This window comes from Psammomys obesus, unplaced genomic scaffold, assembly GCF_907164565.1.
Source record: "Psammomys obesus unplaced genomic scaffold, mPsaObe1.curated_primary_1811, whole genome shotgun sequence".
Lineage (NCBI taxonomy): Eukaryota > Metazoa > Chordata > Mammalia > Rodentia > Muridae > Psammomys > Psammomys obesus.
The window spans coordinates 568,339-588,156 of NW_026596326.1; the positions used below are offsets into that span (position 1 = coordinate 568,339).

Here is a 19,818-nt window from a genome sequence, read left to right on the forward strand (position 1 = left end):
ATGAGGACCGCCATGTTTGAGCTAAGCCTGTGCCCTTTATTTCAATCAGGTCGGAGTGATTGATTTTTCCCTCTACCTGAAGGACGTGCAGGATCTTGACAGCGGCAGAGAGTGAGTATTGCGCTGCTCGCAGCTCTTCACCAGCTGGTGAGATGCTGGCTTCCTTTGCTTTGCAGTTTTAGCTCTGTTGAGGTCCTTTAATTTCAGAGGTGAATCTGGTGGCACCCTCAGAATAGAGCATGCGTGTGCAAGTTCCCCTGTTATATACAGTCTCCTTTGCCCATTGCAGTCCACACCCCTCACCACAGGAAGCTGCTACGGTCACTTCCTTCCAAACGTGGGGGGGTGGGAGGGGGGTGTTGTATATGGGTGGATGCGTATACCACAGCACACTTGTGGAGGTCAGAGGACAACTTTGTAGCGTTGGTTCCCTTCGGCATGCTCTACCCACTGAACCTTCTCTGCTCACTTCACTTTTATTTGTTTTATTGAATATCCAAAACATCTTGAGATTTTCCTACCTACCTGAAGGAATTATGAGACATCTGTAGTGGTTGTGTGCTATGCAGACATAAAAGAGTAAATTTCAGCTATGTGTACAGTAGACTAGGAGAAATGCCAAAGAATGATGAAATGAGAAAAGTATGATACCAAGGAACATACGTATTCCTTTATGATAAGCCAAAAAAGTTCAGTATTTGGTGCATGATGTATGTACTATATTTATGTTAACTAGATAGGATGGTTATGTGCACGAAAAAGGACAGTCTGTAAGCCACTACTGTGGGTTTCCTTGGGGAGCACCATAAATTGAAGAATAAGTAAAAGAAGGAAAAAACAGCAGCAGAAAAACAAACCCAGCACCTGTGGTATGAAACAGTGTGGGATGATTTCACTTACGTGAGCCACGTGTGTGAAGGGATGTTTAAAGAACTTGCAGGAAGGGCAGTGAGATGGTTTCGTGGGTAGAAGTACCGGCTGCCAAGCCTGACAGCCTCGATTCAATTCCCCAGACCCACATGGTGGGTGAACTGACAAGTTGTGTACACACGTGCACACTCACACATACACAGAAATGCTCTAAAGGAAGAGCTGGGAAGGTGGCTCAGTGGTTAAGAATACTTGCTGCTCTTTGAGAGGACCCACATCAGGTGGCTCACAGCTGTTTGTAACTCCAGTCAGAAAATCTAACACTCTCTTCTGGTTTCCGTGGGTGTTTGCATATGATGTACACACTGAGAAACAGGAAAACACATATTTGCATAAATTTTTAAATGATTGAATGTTGTTGTTTTGTTTTTTTAAGAAATCAGTCTATCATAGGGAAGGCTCGACTGTCCAATGTTGAGAACTCTTTTACTCAAACCTCTCTGGCCTATAGATTGCTTTACTCTGTTCTGGAAAGTCTTTGTTTTCCTGAGAGCATACCTCCTTTGCTTCAGGATAGTTAGAACCAGAGTCATTGTGTGTGGCAGGCAGGTATGTTCACCGTGCACAAATGCCTGGTGGCTTTGTGTCCTCCCCACAGTGGCCAGGAGTCAGGGTGGCCTTGCTGTGGGATCGGGCAAGCCCTGCTCTCCGTAGCTCTGACTGTCTCTTGGTCCCTGCAAGGTCTTCAGAAGGTTAGGGAACAGGTATAAATGATATGACGTGACTTTAAGAAGGTTTTCTCTTTGTGTGCTCTTTTTGCAAGGCATGAAAGAATCACTGATGTCCTTGATCAGAAAAATTACGTGGAAGAACTTAATCGGCACTTGAGGTAAGGCTCGCTCCTCTTCAGGGCCAGTTACTCAGTCGCCATGCCACAGAGCTTTGCAGGGAGCCACTGTTTTAACTGTCATAATGTAAGTTTTGTCCAAATGGAGAGACAAGTTATAGCCATTTGAGCCATACTCATGTGAACAGCCTCAAAGAAGACTGCTTCCTGATTAACCGCTTTGGGGGGATCTGTGGCTCTGTTTTGTGCTGTTGCACACCAGAGAGAGAGAAATAAATACACAGAGCCTGGAGCCCTGCCCCTCCCCCCCAGCCTTGGGAAAGGGAACAAATAAAACACAATGAGAAATGAAGGAAGGGGCCTTCCTAAGGCTGTGACCCTTAAATATAGCTCCTCATGTTGTGGTGACCCCCAACCATAAAAGTATTTCACTGCCACTTCATAACTGTAATTTTGCTACTGTTATGAATCGTAATGTAAATATTTTGGAGGGTAGAGTTTTGCCAAAGGGGACCCACAGGTTGAGAGCCGCTGGCTAGAGCAGTAACTCAGTAGTTAAGAAGGCATATTGCTCTTCAGGATTCTGTTCCCAGGACCCACCTGGGGCAGCACTCAACTTCCGGCATGGGCACCTGCACAGATATGCACAGTGTGTGTGGGGGGGGGGGTGCGTGTGTGTGTGTGTGTGTGTGTGTGTGTGTGTGTGTGTGTGTGTGTGTGTATGTGTATGCGCGCACGCGCACGAGTATTCATCAGGGTGAAAGATGGCATACATGCATGTACTTGAGTTCCTTAATATAAATGCTTATGTTTGATCATGTGGAAAATAGGTTAACAGAATTATCTATCTCTTCCAATTATGGGGAAATCAATCGAGCTGATGCATTTAAAATGCTTATAGCAAAGATGGCTTGGTAGATAGTCCAGAAACTTAAGTCCTGCTGTTGTCAGAGGGCTTGTTGCTATCATCAAACCTATCATTTCTTGTTTGCAGGTTCTTTGCATTTTTATATTTTTCAGTATAAAAAGTGGTTTAAAATATTACAGAAATGGTTGAATCGATAACTTAAGAGGCTGAGAGCAGCTGTTGCTCCTGCAGGGCACCCACATGCTAGCTGATAACCCCAGTTCCAGGGGATCGAACATCCTCTTGTGTCCCTTGTGCGCACACATGTGGAGCACACATCTTCATGCAGGTGGAACACTCATACACATAAAAAGTAAATCTTGCCTGGGTGCGGTGGCGCACACCTTCGGTCCCAGCATTTGGGAGGCAGAGGCGGGTGAATCTCAGAGATGGCTCAATGGTTAAGAGCACTGGCTGCTTTTGCAAAGGCCCAGAGTTCGGTTCTTGGCACCCATAGGGCAGATCACAACATCTGTAACTCCAATACCAGGAGCTCTGACACCCTCTACTGGCCTCCTTAGCTACTAAGCACATAGAAATACATACAGGCAAAACACCCATACACATACAGGTAAATCTTTTTAAAGAAGTGAAGAGCAGCTTAGATATCCAGTGTCAGCTTCTGACCTACGCATGTGCACACACAAATAAAAATAAATAAAATAAAAATAGGCAAGATTGCTCAGCAGGTAAAAGCTCTTGCTACCAAGCCTGATGATCTTGGCTAGGCACGGCAGCACACAGAGAAAACTAACTCCCAAATGTCGCTGAACAATACAGCTGCACTGTGGCAGGTGACCCCTGCCAAGCAGGTAAATGTAATTCAGTCTTTTTATTTTAAAAGTCTTAATATGAATATCAGTACATTCTGATTCTCACCATTTATTGTATTGGAGGGAAAACATTTTCTTTATGACTGAGTAGCTACATCAGTAGACTTATTTTGAGGCTAAGATATATTGACAATAGTTTTTCATTGTTATTTTTAGTGTCTGTGTGTGTGTCAGGAGTCAGGGTCTGTCTACATAGTCCTGGCTGTCCTGGAACTCACCATGTAGACCAGGCTCTACACAGTGAGGGATCCTGCCTCTGCCTCCCAAGTACTGGAATTAAAGGTGTGCAGCACCACACCAGGCTGACAGTATCTCAGTGTCCACACACATTGAGAGTTCCTGCCTCCGAGTTCTGAGTAGCCCTGCGCCTGTCCTTTCATGCAGGAAGTCAGGACTATCCCTCTCATTCATTGGTGGGAAAACAGTCCAGGTTTAGGTTTACACTAAGTCTGTGTGTTTGTTCTCTGCAGCTGCACAGTTGGAGATCTTCAAACCAAGATAGACAGCTTGGAAAAGACGAACTCAAAGCTTCAGGAAGAGGTTTGTAAGTTTTGCTCAAACAAAATAGAGTGACCCAAGGTCAAGAGAAGCGGTGTAAATCGGGCCTGGTGGCAGCAGCTCTGTCATCCCAGCTACTTGGGAGGCTAAGCCGAGAGGATTACACGTTCAAAGCCTGCCTGGGCTGGCGAGTGAGTTCAGAACCTAAGTGAGAGCAACCTCAGGAGACCCTGTCTCAGAAAGTAAAGAGGGCTCCATGGTAGAGCCCTCCTACTATACACAAGGCCCAGGTTCAATACACAGTACAAGAAGAGGAGACGGAAAGAGAAAGAGATGGGATAGTTGGTGCATCTGACTATAGCATCTTGGTGGGAGGAGGGGAGCTAGCCTCGTGTGGAACTGCACAGGAGACAGAGCGTCTGTGTTCCTTCTGTGTAGGGGTTCCCAGTGAGACATGGAAGCCAATCTTGAGGCAGGTCCCAGCGACCTCGGTTTTATCACCTCTGGGTAATGCACCGTCAGGTAGATGTGAAGTGGTGTCACATGCTTCCCTGCCGCCCCAGAGAACACAGACTACCCAGAGGCCCCCAGCCCGCCCCTTTGTTCTGACCGCCTGGGAACACAGATCCGGTCTCCCCACAGCATGCTCTTTCTCTGCTTTCTTACTAGGAAGAGAGAGAATGAAAGGACAGGAAGAAGGAGGGCTGAGGCCAAGGAAGAAGGCTTGCTGCCCGCTGCCCGGCAGTCTCCCTGGTGGACACATCTTGTCTCCTGTTAGCAGGAGGGGGGTTGCTCAGCCTTGAGGCTTTCCACAGGTAGTAGGAAGGAGGAGAGCTTTGAGAAGGGGCTTAAAAAGGAGCACTCTACAGTGCAGAGGCAGGGTCAGTGGGCTAGGAAGGACTGTAAGTGAAGGACCCCCTAGGGTTCACTGTAGGCTGACTGCTCTCCTTAGGGGCTTTCAGGGGAGGGGGCTCAGGATTGTGAATTGAAGGAGACACAGTATTCCCAGGGAGTGTCATGCAAGAAGCCACTGCAGTTAGCCCACATACCTTACTTGGCAGTCAGGCCTTTGAGCCTCCATGGAGATAGGTAGGTTTTCAAGCCTCATTATAGCATCTCCTTGTATCAGCTTCGGTGATAAATAGAATTTGTGATTTTGTTGTAGAGATTAAATCAGTTTACTGGGGTAGAAATAGCCATGAAGCAGCACTGCGGGAGGGCCTGAAAGCTTGATTGACTTCAGAACAAAGCACTACTCCCAGGCAGGTGACATGCCTTAACTGGATTATACTCTTGAAACTCAGCAGCTGGGTGTTTTCTTCAGCAGGCTCTAGGAAAAGACATACTTTAGATAAGGCCCCTCAGAAGGATGGTAAGTAGCTGGTGGCTGTTGCCTGCTTCTTCCCTTTTGACAGCCAACACCTTCAGGGCCTTAGGGGGTCTTTCTTAGGCATAGCAGTTATTTAGAAACTTCAGCCTGGAAGAACTCTGAAGGATTTCAGAAGACAGTTGAATATCTCAAGATACCTTCACTGAGGGAAAATGGGCGATTGGCTTGCTTCTTGTTCCTCCTCTTCTGCAAGCTGGAGTAAGGAAGGGTCTAGTTTCAGTGTTGTGCCATCTCCTTTGCCTCCCATGACATCCACTTACTAGACACGTTCGTGAATAAATCCAAGTTTTCTTCCCGTAAGCCACGAAGATACATTTCAGGAGAGAAAGGGTTCCTCTGGGGCCTATTTCTGATATCTTAAGTGTAATTCTTTCCTCCAAAATCTTTGTTCTCCCTTGACAATAAAATTTATTTCTGCTTATCAACAAACAGAAAATGAAGCCAGGCGTGGTGGCACATTCATGTAATCCCAGCACTCAGGGAGGCAAAGGCAGGCAGATCTCTGGGAGTTCAAGGTTAGCATGGTCTACAAAGCAAGTCCAGGACAGCCAAGGCTACACAGAGAAACCCTGTCACCAAAAACCAAAAAAAGAAAGGAAGGAAGGAAAGAAAAAAGCAAAAGAAGGAAAGAGAAACTGACAATGGGAACTGGGGAGGTGGCTCAGTAAAAAGCATTTGCCCCATAAGTGTGAGGAACTGAGTTGGCATCTCCAGCACCTGAGTCAAAGCTCACGAGCCTGGCACCCCAATGCTGGACAGCAGAGACAGACAGGTCCAGGGGGCTTGCAGACCAGCAAGCTGAGCCAGAACAGCAGGCTCCAGGCTCAGTGAGAGACCCTGTCTCAAAAGCTAAAGTGGAGCAATGGAGAAGACCCCATGAATGCTTCTGGCATTCATGTGTGCATGCACAGGCAAGGGTATGTACACAAATACACGCAACAACAACAAATGGACTGGGCTTGGCAGCAAGAGGCAGGCTTGTCTCTTGAGTTCCAGGCCAGCCAGTAGTGTGAAACCCTTTGTCTCAAGAAACAAAAACACCCTGAAATCCCTTTGTCTGTCAGTAACATAAATATTCCTCATTTTACAAATTTGGGGCATACTTGATTTTTTTTTTTTTAACATTACAGATGAGAGCATACCATACCTATCTCCCTGTTGGTATAACTATGTTCTATATTTAAAAGCTATTCTGAATGCGTGGTGCTTCTGTAGTTGTGGATATCTGCACTTTTAATTTATGTGTGTTTGTATGTAAATTATCATTCACATGAAACATCAAGTAACTGATTTTGCAATGTGGGGAAAAATTTAGAGAGGGTACAGAAAGCTAGAATGAGGTGGGTGCTAACAGAGGTTTTACTGCATAGATGGCTCTGGAAGATTGGACCATGAATTTTCTATTTAAAGCAAGAAAGTAAAATATCAAACATTAAGATGCATCATAAATTGTGTAGAAGATAATTGTCAGCTCTTAATTTGGGCGGCAAGATTAATTTTGATGTTAAAAAATGTAAGAAATCTTTCTTAATCAGCTTTCAGCTGCAACAGACCGAATTTGTTCCCTGCAAGAAGAACAGCAGCAGCTGAGAGAACAGAATGAATTAATTCGAGAAAGAAGCGAAAAGAGTGTGGAGGTGAGAGGAAGACGGGACAGCTGAGCAGTGTTTTTTGTTCACACACAACCCATGTTAGTTCCAAGCTTGCCACTGAACCTTGGCACCATGGGAGAAAGCTTCAGGATCCCCCTAGAGTACCGAGTCCCTTGGTATAAAATGGCATCACAATCACAGATAGCCTGCACATGGCCTTCAGGATGCCTTAAACCTCCCTAGATGACCAGGGAAATGGAGGCCGTCCATGCTGGTCTGGAGCAGAGAGCCTGAGTCTGTTCTGGGCAGAAGAGCGCCTTTCCCTCTTCCCACTGTGGTCAGTGAGCACACTGAGGCTGAGCCTGCACAGAGCAAGGCCCGCCGCGATTTAACTGCGACCCAGTCTCCAGAGTGTAGAAAAGGCTTGTCTGAAAACAGAAAGTACCTCTCGCTGCTGTCCCCACCATTGTCCAGGCCACCTGGATCATGTGAAACCCCTGAGACTCCCAGCCTTTGTACTCCAGAGTTCCAATTTGTTCTTTAGCTTAGGCTCAGTGCTGAGAGGGCTGTCATTCTGCCCCTGGTTCCATGGCTGGGCAAGGCATTCCTTCTCCTATGCTCTCTTAGCACCTTGTTCTTCCTTCACCACAGATGCCCTGGCAGTCTGTAGAGTGCTAGGTTGCAGCTCTGCCTTACCTGGTGACCTAAGGGTAGAGATGGGGTCTGAATCACAAGTCCCTCAGTGCTAGGTAAATACTGTATGATAGATTGAATGAGCCTTTCCCACCAGGATTTTTGCCCTGTTGTAAAGAAAATTAAACTGTTTCACTTTGTTATAAAAATCTATTTGGCTACCTTTGTTATAAAAATCTGTTGGGCTATCCACGTGAGGATAGCACACACCTGTGATTCCAGCATTCAAGGGGCAGAAGCAGGAGGATCGCAAGTTCAAGTCCTGCCTGAGATATAAAGTGTTACCCTGCTGCACATACACAAATCTTTTGGCCTACTTGCATCCTTCATCTTTCAGGTTATTATATCTTTAAAATCTATCATGTTTAGCTGGGTGTGGTGGCACACACCTGTGATACCAGCACTCTGAGAGGCAGAGACAGGTGGATGTCTGTGAGTTCGAGGCCAGCCTGGTCCACAAAGTGAGTCCAGCACAGTCGAGGCTACACAAAGAAACCCTGTTTCTAAAAACAAAATAAAAAAAACAACCAAAAAAAAGGGTAGAAAATTATTCTTTTTCTTTGTTTGTTTGTTTGTTTGCTAAGGATTGTGACTATTTTGAAATGTAGCTAGTTCACTTTTCAAGAGTGAATCATTCTTGATGTTCTTGTTTGATTCAGATAACAAAGCAGGACACCAAAGTTGAACTGGAGACTTATAAGCAGACCCGGCAGGGCCTGGACGAAATGTACAGTGATGTGTGGAAACAGCTGAAGGAGGAGAAGAAAGTCCGCCTGGTGAGTCAGACCCAGCACTGGCCTCCGGGAGATTAAACCTGTCCACACTGCGTGTGCATGCTGACACCTGCTGGCACTCATGGAAAGGCAGGAGGTGTCCTTTTAGCTCATGCTTACACTGCAGTTCTGTGTCATCATTGTGTTTGTCCGTTGTAGGAGTCTTTTCCAGAGGCTGTTAGGAGACCAGTCATAGGATCTGGCCCACTGACTTCCATTCTGCGCATGGGTAGCCACTGTTCCTTTTTGAACCTAGTTCTCCTGTGTGCTTTCTTGTCTTGGTTTCTGGAATGAATGTGGAGCACTGTGTCCTGAGATACCCAGGACAGAAAGAGCCACTTCAGAATGGTGGCACCTGTTCCATGATAAAGTCCAAAGCATTCAGAAGCTGCAGTCTTGCTCCGTCAGGTCTCCTGGTACACAGACACAAGACAAGCATTCCTGCAGACCATGGGTTCTGTTTTCTAGTTTGGGACAACCTGGCTTCTAGGACCCTCGGCTCATGTTGCCAGATCAGTGTTCTGTTGACATGATGCAGAGCCAGATATCATTGTGCCATGAGAAAAGGGAGACAAACAGCCAGGTGTGTTGCTGTACTTCTAACAGCTCAGGAGCTGAGGCAGAGGGATTACAAGTTAAAGGCCAGCCTAGATTACTCAGTTAGAATCTCTCCAAAACTAAGATGAGGGCCAAGAGGGAGAAAGGAGGACAGGGAAGGTGGGAGGAAGAGACAGAAGAAAGAAGGGAGGAGAGAATGAATGGCAGTATCCCATCAGACCTTTTTCCACCTCGCGAATCTGCCCGTTCTGCAATGATTCTTAGTCATTGCCCAAGATCCCACCTCAGTTAAATATGATTCTGCCTCTGCCTCAATGAGTCTCCTTGTACGTGTCATTGAAGGAACTAGAAAAGGAACTGGAGTTACAGATTGGAATGAAGACTGAGATGGAAATCGCCATGAAGTTACTGGAGAAGGACACACATGAGAAGCAGGACACACTCGTGGCCCTCCGCCAGCAGCTGGAGGAAGTCAAAGCAATTAACCTACAGATGTTTCACAAAGTTCAGGTGAGAGCTGGCAGTCTGTACCACTGCCCTCAGAATGTTGCCTTTCACTGCTGTCTTCCTTCCTGCACAAGCCTGATCCTCAGCACTCGTGTTACTGTAGTGTTTTGGGTTTTTTGCTTGAGACAGGATCTCACTGTGTAGCCCTGGCTGGCCTGGAACTCACCACATAGACCAGGCTAACCTCACACCCAACCGAGTTCCTCCTGCTTCTGCCTTCTGAATACCAGGATTAAAGTGCACACTGCCATGCCTGCTGCATATATTTATTTTTAAAGGCTTATTTTTATGTGTGTGTATATGTATATCTTTGTGAATGTATGCATACATATATATGCAAGTACCTGAGGAGGCCAGATATATCAGATTCCTTAAAGCACTTATGAACTGCCCACAATGGGTGCTGGGACCGCTTGACAAACTGTCTGTTTTAAGTTTTTAATTTCTTTCAGGCTTTGGCCCATATAAAGACATAATAGGAGGCTGGAGAGACGGCTCTGAGATTAAGAGCACTGCTTGCTCTTCCAGAGGTCTTGAGTTCAATTCCCACCAACCACATGGTGGCTCACAACCATCTATAATGAGATTTGGTGCGCTCTTCTGGCGTTCAGGTGTACATGCAGGCAAAACACTGTATACATAATAAAATAAATAAATCTTTAAAAAAAAAAGACATAATAGTGTGTGTTAGGGAAAGGGCTCTAATAGTCTACTAGAATGCCTTTGAAGCATGGAAGTATCTATGTAATAGGGTAACCTTACAGACCAGCAGCCTTGCTCTTGACAGTCACTCAGACACCTAGGCAGAATGGCCGTACCTTGCAGGGCACTAGTGCTGCTTCTGAGGGGGAAGAGGAAAAGGAGCCATCTAGAGCCAGCCAGACCCTCATTCTCATCAAAGTGAGAATGAGGTTGTACACATTGCCTCTGGTCAGCTCTGTGGGGAAGGGTTGATCATCATAGCTCCAGGGCCCTGGGAACTCCAAAAGTTCTGGGCTGCAGCTAAGTAAAAGAGAGAATATTTGCTGGTGGGCACATAATTGTCCGTCCATAGTTAGCCCCAAGAGAACTACTGGGAAGTTCCATCCAGACCCTGCATCCTCCTCAAAGGCCACCCCATCTGGCTGATAGCCAGTATTCCTCCAGCAGCCCACATGACCTATGAGCTGGAAGCCAACTGCCCCTCACAGTGGCCCGTCACAGCCCCATGATGGTGGGGAAGAAACAAAACACACAGTGTAGAGTACCAACTTGGAAAAGAAACAACTACACTGTCTGAGTAGGATCTGCCAAGACCATGGTTCCTAACAGTAGGCTTTGTTTCTGCCTTCTGAAAGGACTTTTGTGTCACCTGAGGGCCAGCACCTTCTTTGGCCACATTCTGAAGGAGTCCGGGGAATGTGTCCTTTCCGAAGGTGAACAGCCGTGATGGCCAGCCTCTTGCTGGCGGCAGTTTGCCAGCCCGGTGTCTGTTATAGGAACCAGTCATGAGTATTTTTCATAGCAGACTGTTGGCTCTTTGGCGGCACTGTCACCTCTGTCTGTCACAGGCTCTGGTCATTTCCCTTCTATGTGTTTACCGTGAACACCTTCTATCCTGTGCTCAGGGCTTTGCAAGACTGTGCCAGGGTCTGCGTGTTTCATGAATGACAGATCATCCAAAATCCTAGACTTAACCTCGAGGAGACGGGTCCGCTTATCACTGCATGGGTCCACGTGTATGCTAGGCAAGTGCTCTGCCTCTGATCCATACCTCCAGCCGGCCTGAGCTGCTTTGCAAGGCCTTTATGACTGTGTGTAGTCTCGTTTGGATTTTTTGTTTGTCTTGTTTTGTTTTTCTGAACTCACTGTGTAGAGCAGGCTTGCTTCTGCCTCCCAAGTGCTGGGATTAAAGGGTGTCCCGCCACGTCCAGCCTAGTGTTTAGTCTCACATGTTGAAGGGTCCAGAGCAGTTGGTTTCTCTAGCCCCTTCTCCTCGATGGACTTGCTGTCTCTCTGCAAACTAGCAGGCTTTCTTCCAGAACCTTGTCCAAGCCAGCAGGGACCACTGAGGGCTGCTGGCATTCTCACTCTCCCCGGGCACCCTCCTGGAGTGGAATCGCCGCTCACTGTCTTCCAGGTTTGGCGTCTGAATTTACCGACTGCTTTGCCTAGCTGACAAGGACCACCAGCTTTCCAGCTTGTCACACGAGCTTTGACAGGGCAGGCTCATCTTGTGTGCAGCCTTCGCTTAGAGAGCAGCACTCCTGTCTTGGCCATCGTGCTGCCATCAACAGTGCCAGTGGAGATCCAGGAAGGGGGTAACCATGGGGTTTTTGTGGTGTGAAGAGATTTGGCAGTCCGTGGAGTGCCTTTCACCCGTGCCATTCACACTGACTCTGCAGGGTGCTAGCAAGACTGAACTAATAAATTGAACTGTTGACTACCCACGTGGCACCAGGGTTGATGCTGTGGGAACTGCCCACACCCGGGTGTCGCCAGTGTTGTCAAGACGCGCATGCTCATTGCTTCATTCACTTTCTCTTAGTTCACAGAATGTTTTTTTTTTTAAGATAGATTTATTTATTTATTATGTATACAGTGTTCTGCATGCCAGAAGAGAGCACCAGATCCCATTGTAGATGGCTGTGAACCATTCATTATGTGGTTGCTGGGAATTGAACTCAGGACCTTTAGAAGAGCAGCCAGTGCTCTTAACCTCTGAGCCATCCCTCCAGCCCTCATAGAATGTTTTTATTTGTGGATTTTATTGTTGTTTTGTTGGGATTTGTTTCTTTGTTTTCGAGACAGGGTTTCTCTATGTAGTCCTGATTGTCCTGGAATTTGACTAGGCTGGCTTTAAACTTACAGAGATCTGCCTGCCTTCTGCCTCCCAAGTGCTGGGATTACAGGTATGTGCCACCATACCTGCTTTCTTACAATTTTTTTAAAATTAAAAATTAGCACAAGAGCCAGGCATGCCTTTAATTCCTGCACTCAGTAGGCAGAGGCAGGTGGGTCTCTGAGTTCAAGGCCAACCTAGTCCGCAGAGCTAGTTCCAAGACAGGCAGGCTGATACAAATAGAAACCTCATCAAAAAACAAAACAACAAAAAATTTAGCACAAGAGAGCTAAGTAATAGAGTGCTTGCCTGGCAGGCAAGAGGCCCTGGTTCCGTCGCCAGCATTGCCAAAAAGGGAAAACAGGCACAAGAAAGCTGGGCACACTACATATCTGTGATGCTTCATGTAATCCCAGCATTCCTGAGAATGGGCCAAGGGGAAGAATAGACTGGTCATACAGTAAGACCCTATGTCAAACACATACACACACACACGGAACCTGAGGGTACAGACAGCAAAAAACAAACTGTCTGTGTCCTTCAAATCTTGACAAAAGTATTTAATCACCAAAGAAGCACATTTCTACATTTTAGCATCTCAGACAGATGCCTCGTAGAGTCAGGGCATGTTATATTTCAGTCAGCGTTCAACTTCCTCCATGGCGTAATACAGCTTCATTTCACTGCAGTGAGGATCATGGTTGCTGTGGCCTTCCAGATCTGAGCATGTCATAATTTCCAGTTATTTTTTTCTCTAAGCTGAACAACACTTAGCATGCTGTTGTTTTCATTAGTACTTCTCCCTGGTGTCAGCCTGTGTTCCTTAGGACTTCATTCTGACTTCCTTCCACAGCAGTCTTTATGTAGCCTGTTATTTTACAGCATGCCTCTGTGACTACAGAGTGTTCCCTTCTGCTTACAGTACGGGGTACCTCTTCTGATTGCAACTGGGACAGAGTGAGTCTCACAGACGTGGCTGAAGAACAGCTCTGCCTCTGACTGGCTCTCTAGCCCCCAGCCAGTCTCTTCTCTTCTGAGCCTCCCTTTCTTGATAGGAAACCGAGGCTGACAATGCCTCACTCTAGAGCCCTTCGAAGGGTTATATGAACTAGGAGGTATGCACAGGCTGTGAGGATGCTCGGGAGCAGAGTCCACACTGACTGCAGTGAGCCAACCCTGGTACCTGCCTCTCTGCTCTTCTTCCATTGGCAGAGCTGGAGCCTTGACCTGGTTTGTCTTCCTGGGCTCTAGGGAAGAGCAGCAATTAATGAAATACTCTTGAGAGTGTTGCAGAGTACACATTAACAGTGAGGCCTGTTTGTAATGCAGAGATGTCGAAGAGAAGTAGGCAGCTTACAGAGCCCTTTCCTTGCTTTCATAGAATGCAGAGAGCTGTTTACAGCAGAAGAATGAAGCCATTGCATCTTTTGAAGGAAAAACCAGCCAGGTGATGTCCAGCATGAAACAAATGGAAGAAAGGTAATCACTTCTCTGATAGACAGGTCATTTACAGGGCATACTTGGGCCTAGAAACAACCACAGAATCCCACTGAGAAGTACAGACAAGTTGACGTGACTGTCCTTCTTTGGCCCACCCTCTGCCTAAGGAAAAGGCTGGGTGCAGCAGTCTGGCCTAAGCAATGTTCAGCCAGTCAGGCTTTTGGCCAATGAGTGTCTTCTGAGGCTTTGGGACCAGACAAAGAGTGGATCGCACTGTCACATTCAAATATCAGCTCAGCAGTAGATCAGAATAGAGTTCCATTGACTGAGAGATGGCTCAGCAATTAAGAGCACTTACTGTTCTTGCAGAGGACTCCAGTTCATTTCCCAGTAGCCACACTGGGTGGCTCACAGCGGCCTCTAACACCAGCTCCCTGAGATCCTCTGGCCTCTGCAGGCTCCAACACACAACACACGTGTACACATGCACACATACAGAGATATGCACACACACACACACACACACACACACATACAGAGATACACAAAAATAAAGTAAATCTTAAAAAAAAAAAATGATAGCGTCCCAAAACAGATGTGCACAGCTGAGGCCTGCTGCTTTTTGAGAGATGCTGAGGCCGAACAAAGGTGGTCTTTGGAATGGTGTTGGCATAGTTGGTGCTCCATCTGCAAACAGTGACTCTCAACCCACACTCTGATATGTAGAACAGCTGCCTCAAAGGGAATCCCAAATTTCAATGTAAAACTAAAAACTCTTAAGTCTTTTAGGAAAAAAAAAAAAAACGAAAACTGTATGACTTTAGGGTATATAAAAGCCTACCTCTTAGTGTTCTGCTGCTATAGAGATACCATGACCACAGCAACTCTTAAAAAGGCGAACATTTCATTGGGACTGGCAAGCTGGTCACAGTGGCACATGCCTGTAATCCCAGCACTCAGGGAGGCAGAGGCAGGTCGATTGTGGTGAGTTAGAGACCAGTGTGGTCTTCAAAGCAAGTCCAGGACAGCCAAGACTGCACAGAGAAACCCTGTCTCAGGGGTTGGGGGTTGGGGGGTGGAACTGGCTTATAGTTTCAGAGGTATAAGAAAAAAACTTAGTGAATTTAGACTGTTTCAAAATTCTAAACTTACTGGGCATGGTGTACTGGCCTTTAATCTTAGCACTCAGGAAGCAGACCTCGTATCTCTGTGAGTCCGAGACCAGCGTGGTCTACAGAGGGAGTTCCAGGACAGCCAGGGCTACACAGAGAAACCCTGTCTCAAAAAAACCAAAAGAGAAAAACAATAATAATAGCAATATGATAATACTTTAAACCTTCATCCTATAAAACACAGTTAAAAGAATTAAAAGGGTATTTATGAATTTAGGAGAAATTTGAAGATAATATCTGACAAGCTTGTATTAGACTATATAAAGAACTTTCAAAACACAAGCCAATCAGTTCAACTAAAAACATCCAAAGCTGGGGGGGGGGGGGGGGGGGGGGGGCGCGCTGGCTCTACACTTAGCAGGGCTTGCCATGGGTGAGCATGAGGACCTGAACCCATATGAAGCCATGCATAGTTGCACAGTACTGTAAAGATGGAGTGCCTGCGGCAGGATGGGACAAAAAAAAAAACAAAAACAAAAAAAAACTCCCTGGAAACTTGTGGACCAGCAAGCTTAGTGCACACAGTGGCAAATAAGAGTCTGCCTCAAGCAAGGTGAGAAAAGGGGACTGGCACCTCAGGTCGTCCTCCAACCTCCATGTGTGCATACCTTTAATCCAAGCACTTGGCAGGCAGAGGCAGAAGAATCTGAGTTCCAAGACAGCCAGAGAAACACAGAGAACTAGTGTCTTGAAAAAACAAACAAAAAAGAAGAAGGGGCGGGGGAAGAGATGGGAGGGGGAGGAGGAAGAAGAGGAGGAGAGAGGAAGAAGAAGACCAGGAAAGGAAAAGATGGAGCAGCACCCATCATATAAATGCCCGTTAGGTGACAAGCTGTTCATGGTGGTACATGCCTATACTAGGTACACACTAAGGCTAAGGTAGGAAGATCATGAGTTTAAAACCAGTCTGAACTAGGTAGCGAGTTTAAGGCCTGCCCTGCCCAAGCTACAGAGCAAGACCCTATCTCAAAAAAAAAAGGGGGGGGGGTGGAGAAGGGAAGCAGCTCAGTAGTTAAGAGAGGTGAGCCTCCCTTGTAAGGAATCACAAAGGCGAAATCTGTGTTCTTGGCATTGCCCACAGGTTACAGCAGGCAGAAAGGGCCCGACAGGGGGCGGAAGAGCGGAGCCAGAAGCTGCAGCAGGAGCTCAGTGGGAGGGTCAGTGCCCTGCAACTACAGCTGTCCCAGCTGCGTGACCAATGGTAAGGAGCTATTGGTAAGGTGCCAGGGTCAGCGGAGAAGACTAGGAAGTGGCATCCTACCTTTCTTCTTGTCTCCAAAAAGAGTAGGAGCTAGCCAGGCTAGTCTTCCCCCTGAGCCAGCTGTGAATGTGGGCTGTAAGAAGCCAGCCGAGGGGAGGGAGGGTGGAATCGGGAGGGGTGGAGGGAGGGACTTATGGGGGGATACAAAATGAATAAAGTGTAATTAATAAAAAATTTTTAAAAAAGCAATAAAAAAAAGAAAAGCCAGCCGATACTGAGCTTTCCTGCTGCTCGGGTCCTTGTATAGTCCTCAGGGTTTTCCTCTTATTGGTGTGATGACCAATATATACCTGGCAGCTCCTAGTCTTTTGGGGGCACAGGTGAGCCTAGTGGAGAAGGAGGCCTGGTTTCACTCCATATAAGAGTTTTGAGGTCCAGGTGCTCATTCAGATGGCTCCCCATATCTTTTATGGGTAGATTGCAGATCTTCCATAGAAATCTCCCATTGAAACTAACTCTAATTCACTTTTGGGGAAACAACAGCTCAGGTCTAGAGAAAGAACTAAAGTCAGAAAAAGAACAGAGACAAGCTCTCCAGAAAGAATTACAGCGTGAGAAAGACACCTCCTGTCTGCTTCAGACAGAGCTGCAGCAAGTGGAAGGACTGAAGAAGGTAAGATGGCTGAGCTTGGGCAACGTACTGTACATTCTCCAGAAGTCTCTGCAAAAGCCAGTCTTCCCCCTGCCTCCCTGGGGGAACCAGGGCCTGGGGACTGTTCCCACTCCAATAGGGAGTCTATTTTAAAGGAGATGGCAAAGGCAAGTGGTAAGCCAGAGAGTGAGAATGGAAGGCAGAGAGAGCTGAGAAGAGCAGAGAGAGAAGCAGAGGCTGGGGAGATCTGACCTAGCAATGAGAGTACCCAGGTACCCTAGCAGCAGGTCTTAGGACCAGCTAGCTACTATGTGGAGAGCTCTCGCCAAGCTCCGGTCTGAGAAAACTACAAGGAACCAGTCAACATTTACAGCAAAAGCCAGATCACGTGGCCTCTGACCTTCCCAGAAGTTGGCTGGCCATTTTTCCCAAAGCTCAAGTCATCCCAGGAGGCAGACAGAACCAGACCCCATAACCATCCCATGCTCCACTTTCTTCTGGCATCACCTTAGCCCGCTGGAGTCCCCAGTGTCACTTTGAGGAATGTCCTGGATCCTGTGAGCAAGAGAAGGGGAGTTGACATAGTGACACTCCTGTAGTAGGAACAGATGTCTCAGGAAACTCAGCTGATAGCCGTCTGCTGGACTGTGCTTTTCTGAGTAACTCCATGCATCCTGACTGTGGCTTTTTGTCTTGTTTTTGTGTTCTTCCCCAGGACTGTCTCCTATTGATATCATCTCTGGCTTGACTGTCTTTTGTTTAACCTACTCAATCTTCTTTCTTCCTTTTTTTAGTTCTTTGGCTTGACTTCCCTTTGACACAGTTACTACCCCCCTTTCTACCTGGGGGAAACTCCCTCTGTCTGGTTCAGACACTAGGAATGAACCTATTTGTTCTCCCTTTTCTTGCTATTTTTCTTCAGGCTTTTTTGTTGTTTGTTTGTTTGTTTGTTTGTTTTTAATCCCAAACTTCTTTAATTCCACTCGTATTTTTTCCAGTTGCTCAGCCAGTCTTTCAACATTTTAATAAACAAAATAGCCCAAAATGAGGAAAGGAGAAAAAAACAAAACCCTGGGAGGCATGTCCCAACAATTGCCTCAGCAAACACCCTTTGGATTTTTGAAACAAAGTATCCATCCCTCCTGCCTTTTGCTCCACAGAACTTAAAATCGAGCCCCCAGCCTTCTGCTCAGTCAAGTTGGTGGCCACATAAATAATGTATGGTTTTGCCTCCCCCCGCCCCCTCAAGACAAGGTTTATCTGTGTAATCTTGGCTGTCCTGGAGTCGCTTTGTAGCCCATGCAGGCCTCAAACTCACAGAAATCTGCCTGCCTCTGCCTCCCGAGTGCTGAGATTATAGGCGTGAGCCTGGCTACAAATCTTTAGAAATATTTTATTACATTTATTGTATGTATATGTACATACACGTGGCGGTTGGAGGACAGCTTGCGGGTGTTCTTCTCTCCTTCTACTGTGTTGGCCTTAGGGATCAAAGTCAACTTGTCAGACTTGGTGAGAAGTGGCTTACTAACACTGAGCCATCTCCCCTGCCCAAAGCTTGCTTTCTCCTTTTTCTCCAGACACTGTAAAATAGACTTTAGGGCTGGGAGGTGTCGATGCACACCTTTAGTCCCAGCACTCAGGAGGCAGAGTCAGGAGGATCTCTAAGTTCAAGGCCAGCTGCTCTACAAAGAGTTCCAGGACAGCTAGGGCTATGCAGAGAACCCCTGTCTTAGATAGATAGATGATAGATAGATAGATAGATAGATAGATAGATAGATAGATAGATAGATAGATAGATAGGCAGGCAGATAGAAGAAAGAAAGAAAGAAAGAAAGAAAGAAAGAAAGAAAGAAAGAAAGAAAGAAAGAAAGAAAGAAAGAAAAACAGATTTAGAGCCAGTGGGATGGCTGAGCAGATAAAGGAGCTTGTCTCTAAGTCTCACCATCTGGGTTCAGTCCCCAAAACCCACAGGGTGAAAGGACAGAACAGACTTCGAGGGCTATCCTCTGACTTCTGCATGTGCGTGCCCACACCATCTTCACATGCACACTTAAAGCTACTTTTGAAGCCTTCATATAGCTTTGTATAAAGTTGGTCTGTCTACTTTCCAGGACGCTGTGGGAGGGGAGTGATTTGTGCTTTGTTTTGGGACAGGTTGATCTCCAACTCAGTACGTGGTGGAGGAGCACAGTGAGCTCCTCATGCTCTCCTCACCTCCCAAGAGCTGGGATCACATGAATGCAGGTGCTATCCAGCCCAGATAACTGTTTTCAAAACCCTGCCTTTAGTAGGAGCTCATGACAGGCATAGCTTTACTTGTCCGCTTGGGTAACTGGTTTTGGTTTCTAAGATAGGGATTATGTAGACAGGGTCTCACTATATAGATCAGGCTGGTGAGGGTCTCACAGAGACCCATCTGCCTCCTTGTCCTAAGTGCTGCATTAAAGGTATGAGGTGTGTGCCATCAGAAACAGCAAGTGTAGGGTAATTGTTCCTTTTTCTTTTTTTCAGTTTTTAGAGATAAGGTTTCTCTGTGTAGCTTTGGCCATCCAGGAACTAGGTCTGAACTCAGAGGTCCACCTGCCTCTGCTTCCTGAGTGCTGGGATTAAATAGTATACCACCAGGGCTGGAGAGATTGCTCATTGGTTAAGAGCTCAGTGATTAAGGACCTGGATTCAATTCTCAGCACCCATATGGCAACTCACTACTGTCTGTGGCTCCAGTTCCAGGGGGACCTGACACAGACATATATGCTAGCTAAACACCAGTGGACATAAAATAAAAATAAATAAAAAATTTTTAAAAAGTATACTGCCATGCCCAGCCCAGATAACTGTTCTTAACTAGCCTGAATGTATCTCATCCCTGTCCCATGTCCTTGTGTCCAGGTAAGAGCACCTGTGGTGGTGGTTTCAGAGGGTCTCCTGTAGACCAGGTTGGTTGCAAACCCACTGTATCATCTGCCCACACCTGGTATAAATTCATCCATCTAGAAGAGGACCCTGTCTTGGCTGATACTCATACAACAAAACTGCTTTTTGCTTTTGCAAGACATTCTGA

At 46.5% G+C, this 19,818-nt stretch overlaps 1 protein-coding gene across 2 annotated transcripts in view; it reads left to right on the plus strand.

Moving 5' to 3' along the window:
* The window catches only part of Rufy1 (RUN and FYVE domain containing 1), a 41,595-nt gene that overhangs the window by 16,174 nt on the left and 5,603 nt on the right, over nucleotides 1-19,818 (plus strand). For both annotated transcript variants that reach the window (XM_055597146.1, XM_055597147.1), the window contains exons 6-14: nucleotides 50-111; nucleotides 1,694-1,759; nucleotides 3,928-3,997; nucleotides 6,881-6,982; nucleotides 8,290-8,406; nucleotides 9,304-9,471; nucleotides 13,671-13,768; nucleotides 15,983-16,102; nucleotides 16,646-16,775. In XM_055597146.1, coding sequence (XP_055453121.1) covers nucleotides 50-111; nucleotides 1,694-1,759; nucleotides 3,928-3,997; nucleotides 6,881-6,982; nucleotides 8,290-8,406; nucleotides 9,304-9,471; nucleotides 13,671-13,768; nucleotides 15,983-16,102; nucleotides 16,646-16,775 — 933 coding nt within the window. The remainder of the gene's footprint in view (nucleotides 1-49; nucleotides 112-1,693; nucleotides 1,760-3,927; nucleotides 3,998-6,880; nucleotides 6,983-8,289; nucleotides 8,407-9,303; nucleotides 9,472-13,670; nucleotides 13,769-15,982; nucleotides 16,103-16,645; nucleotides 16,776-19,818) is intronic.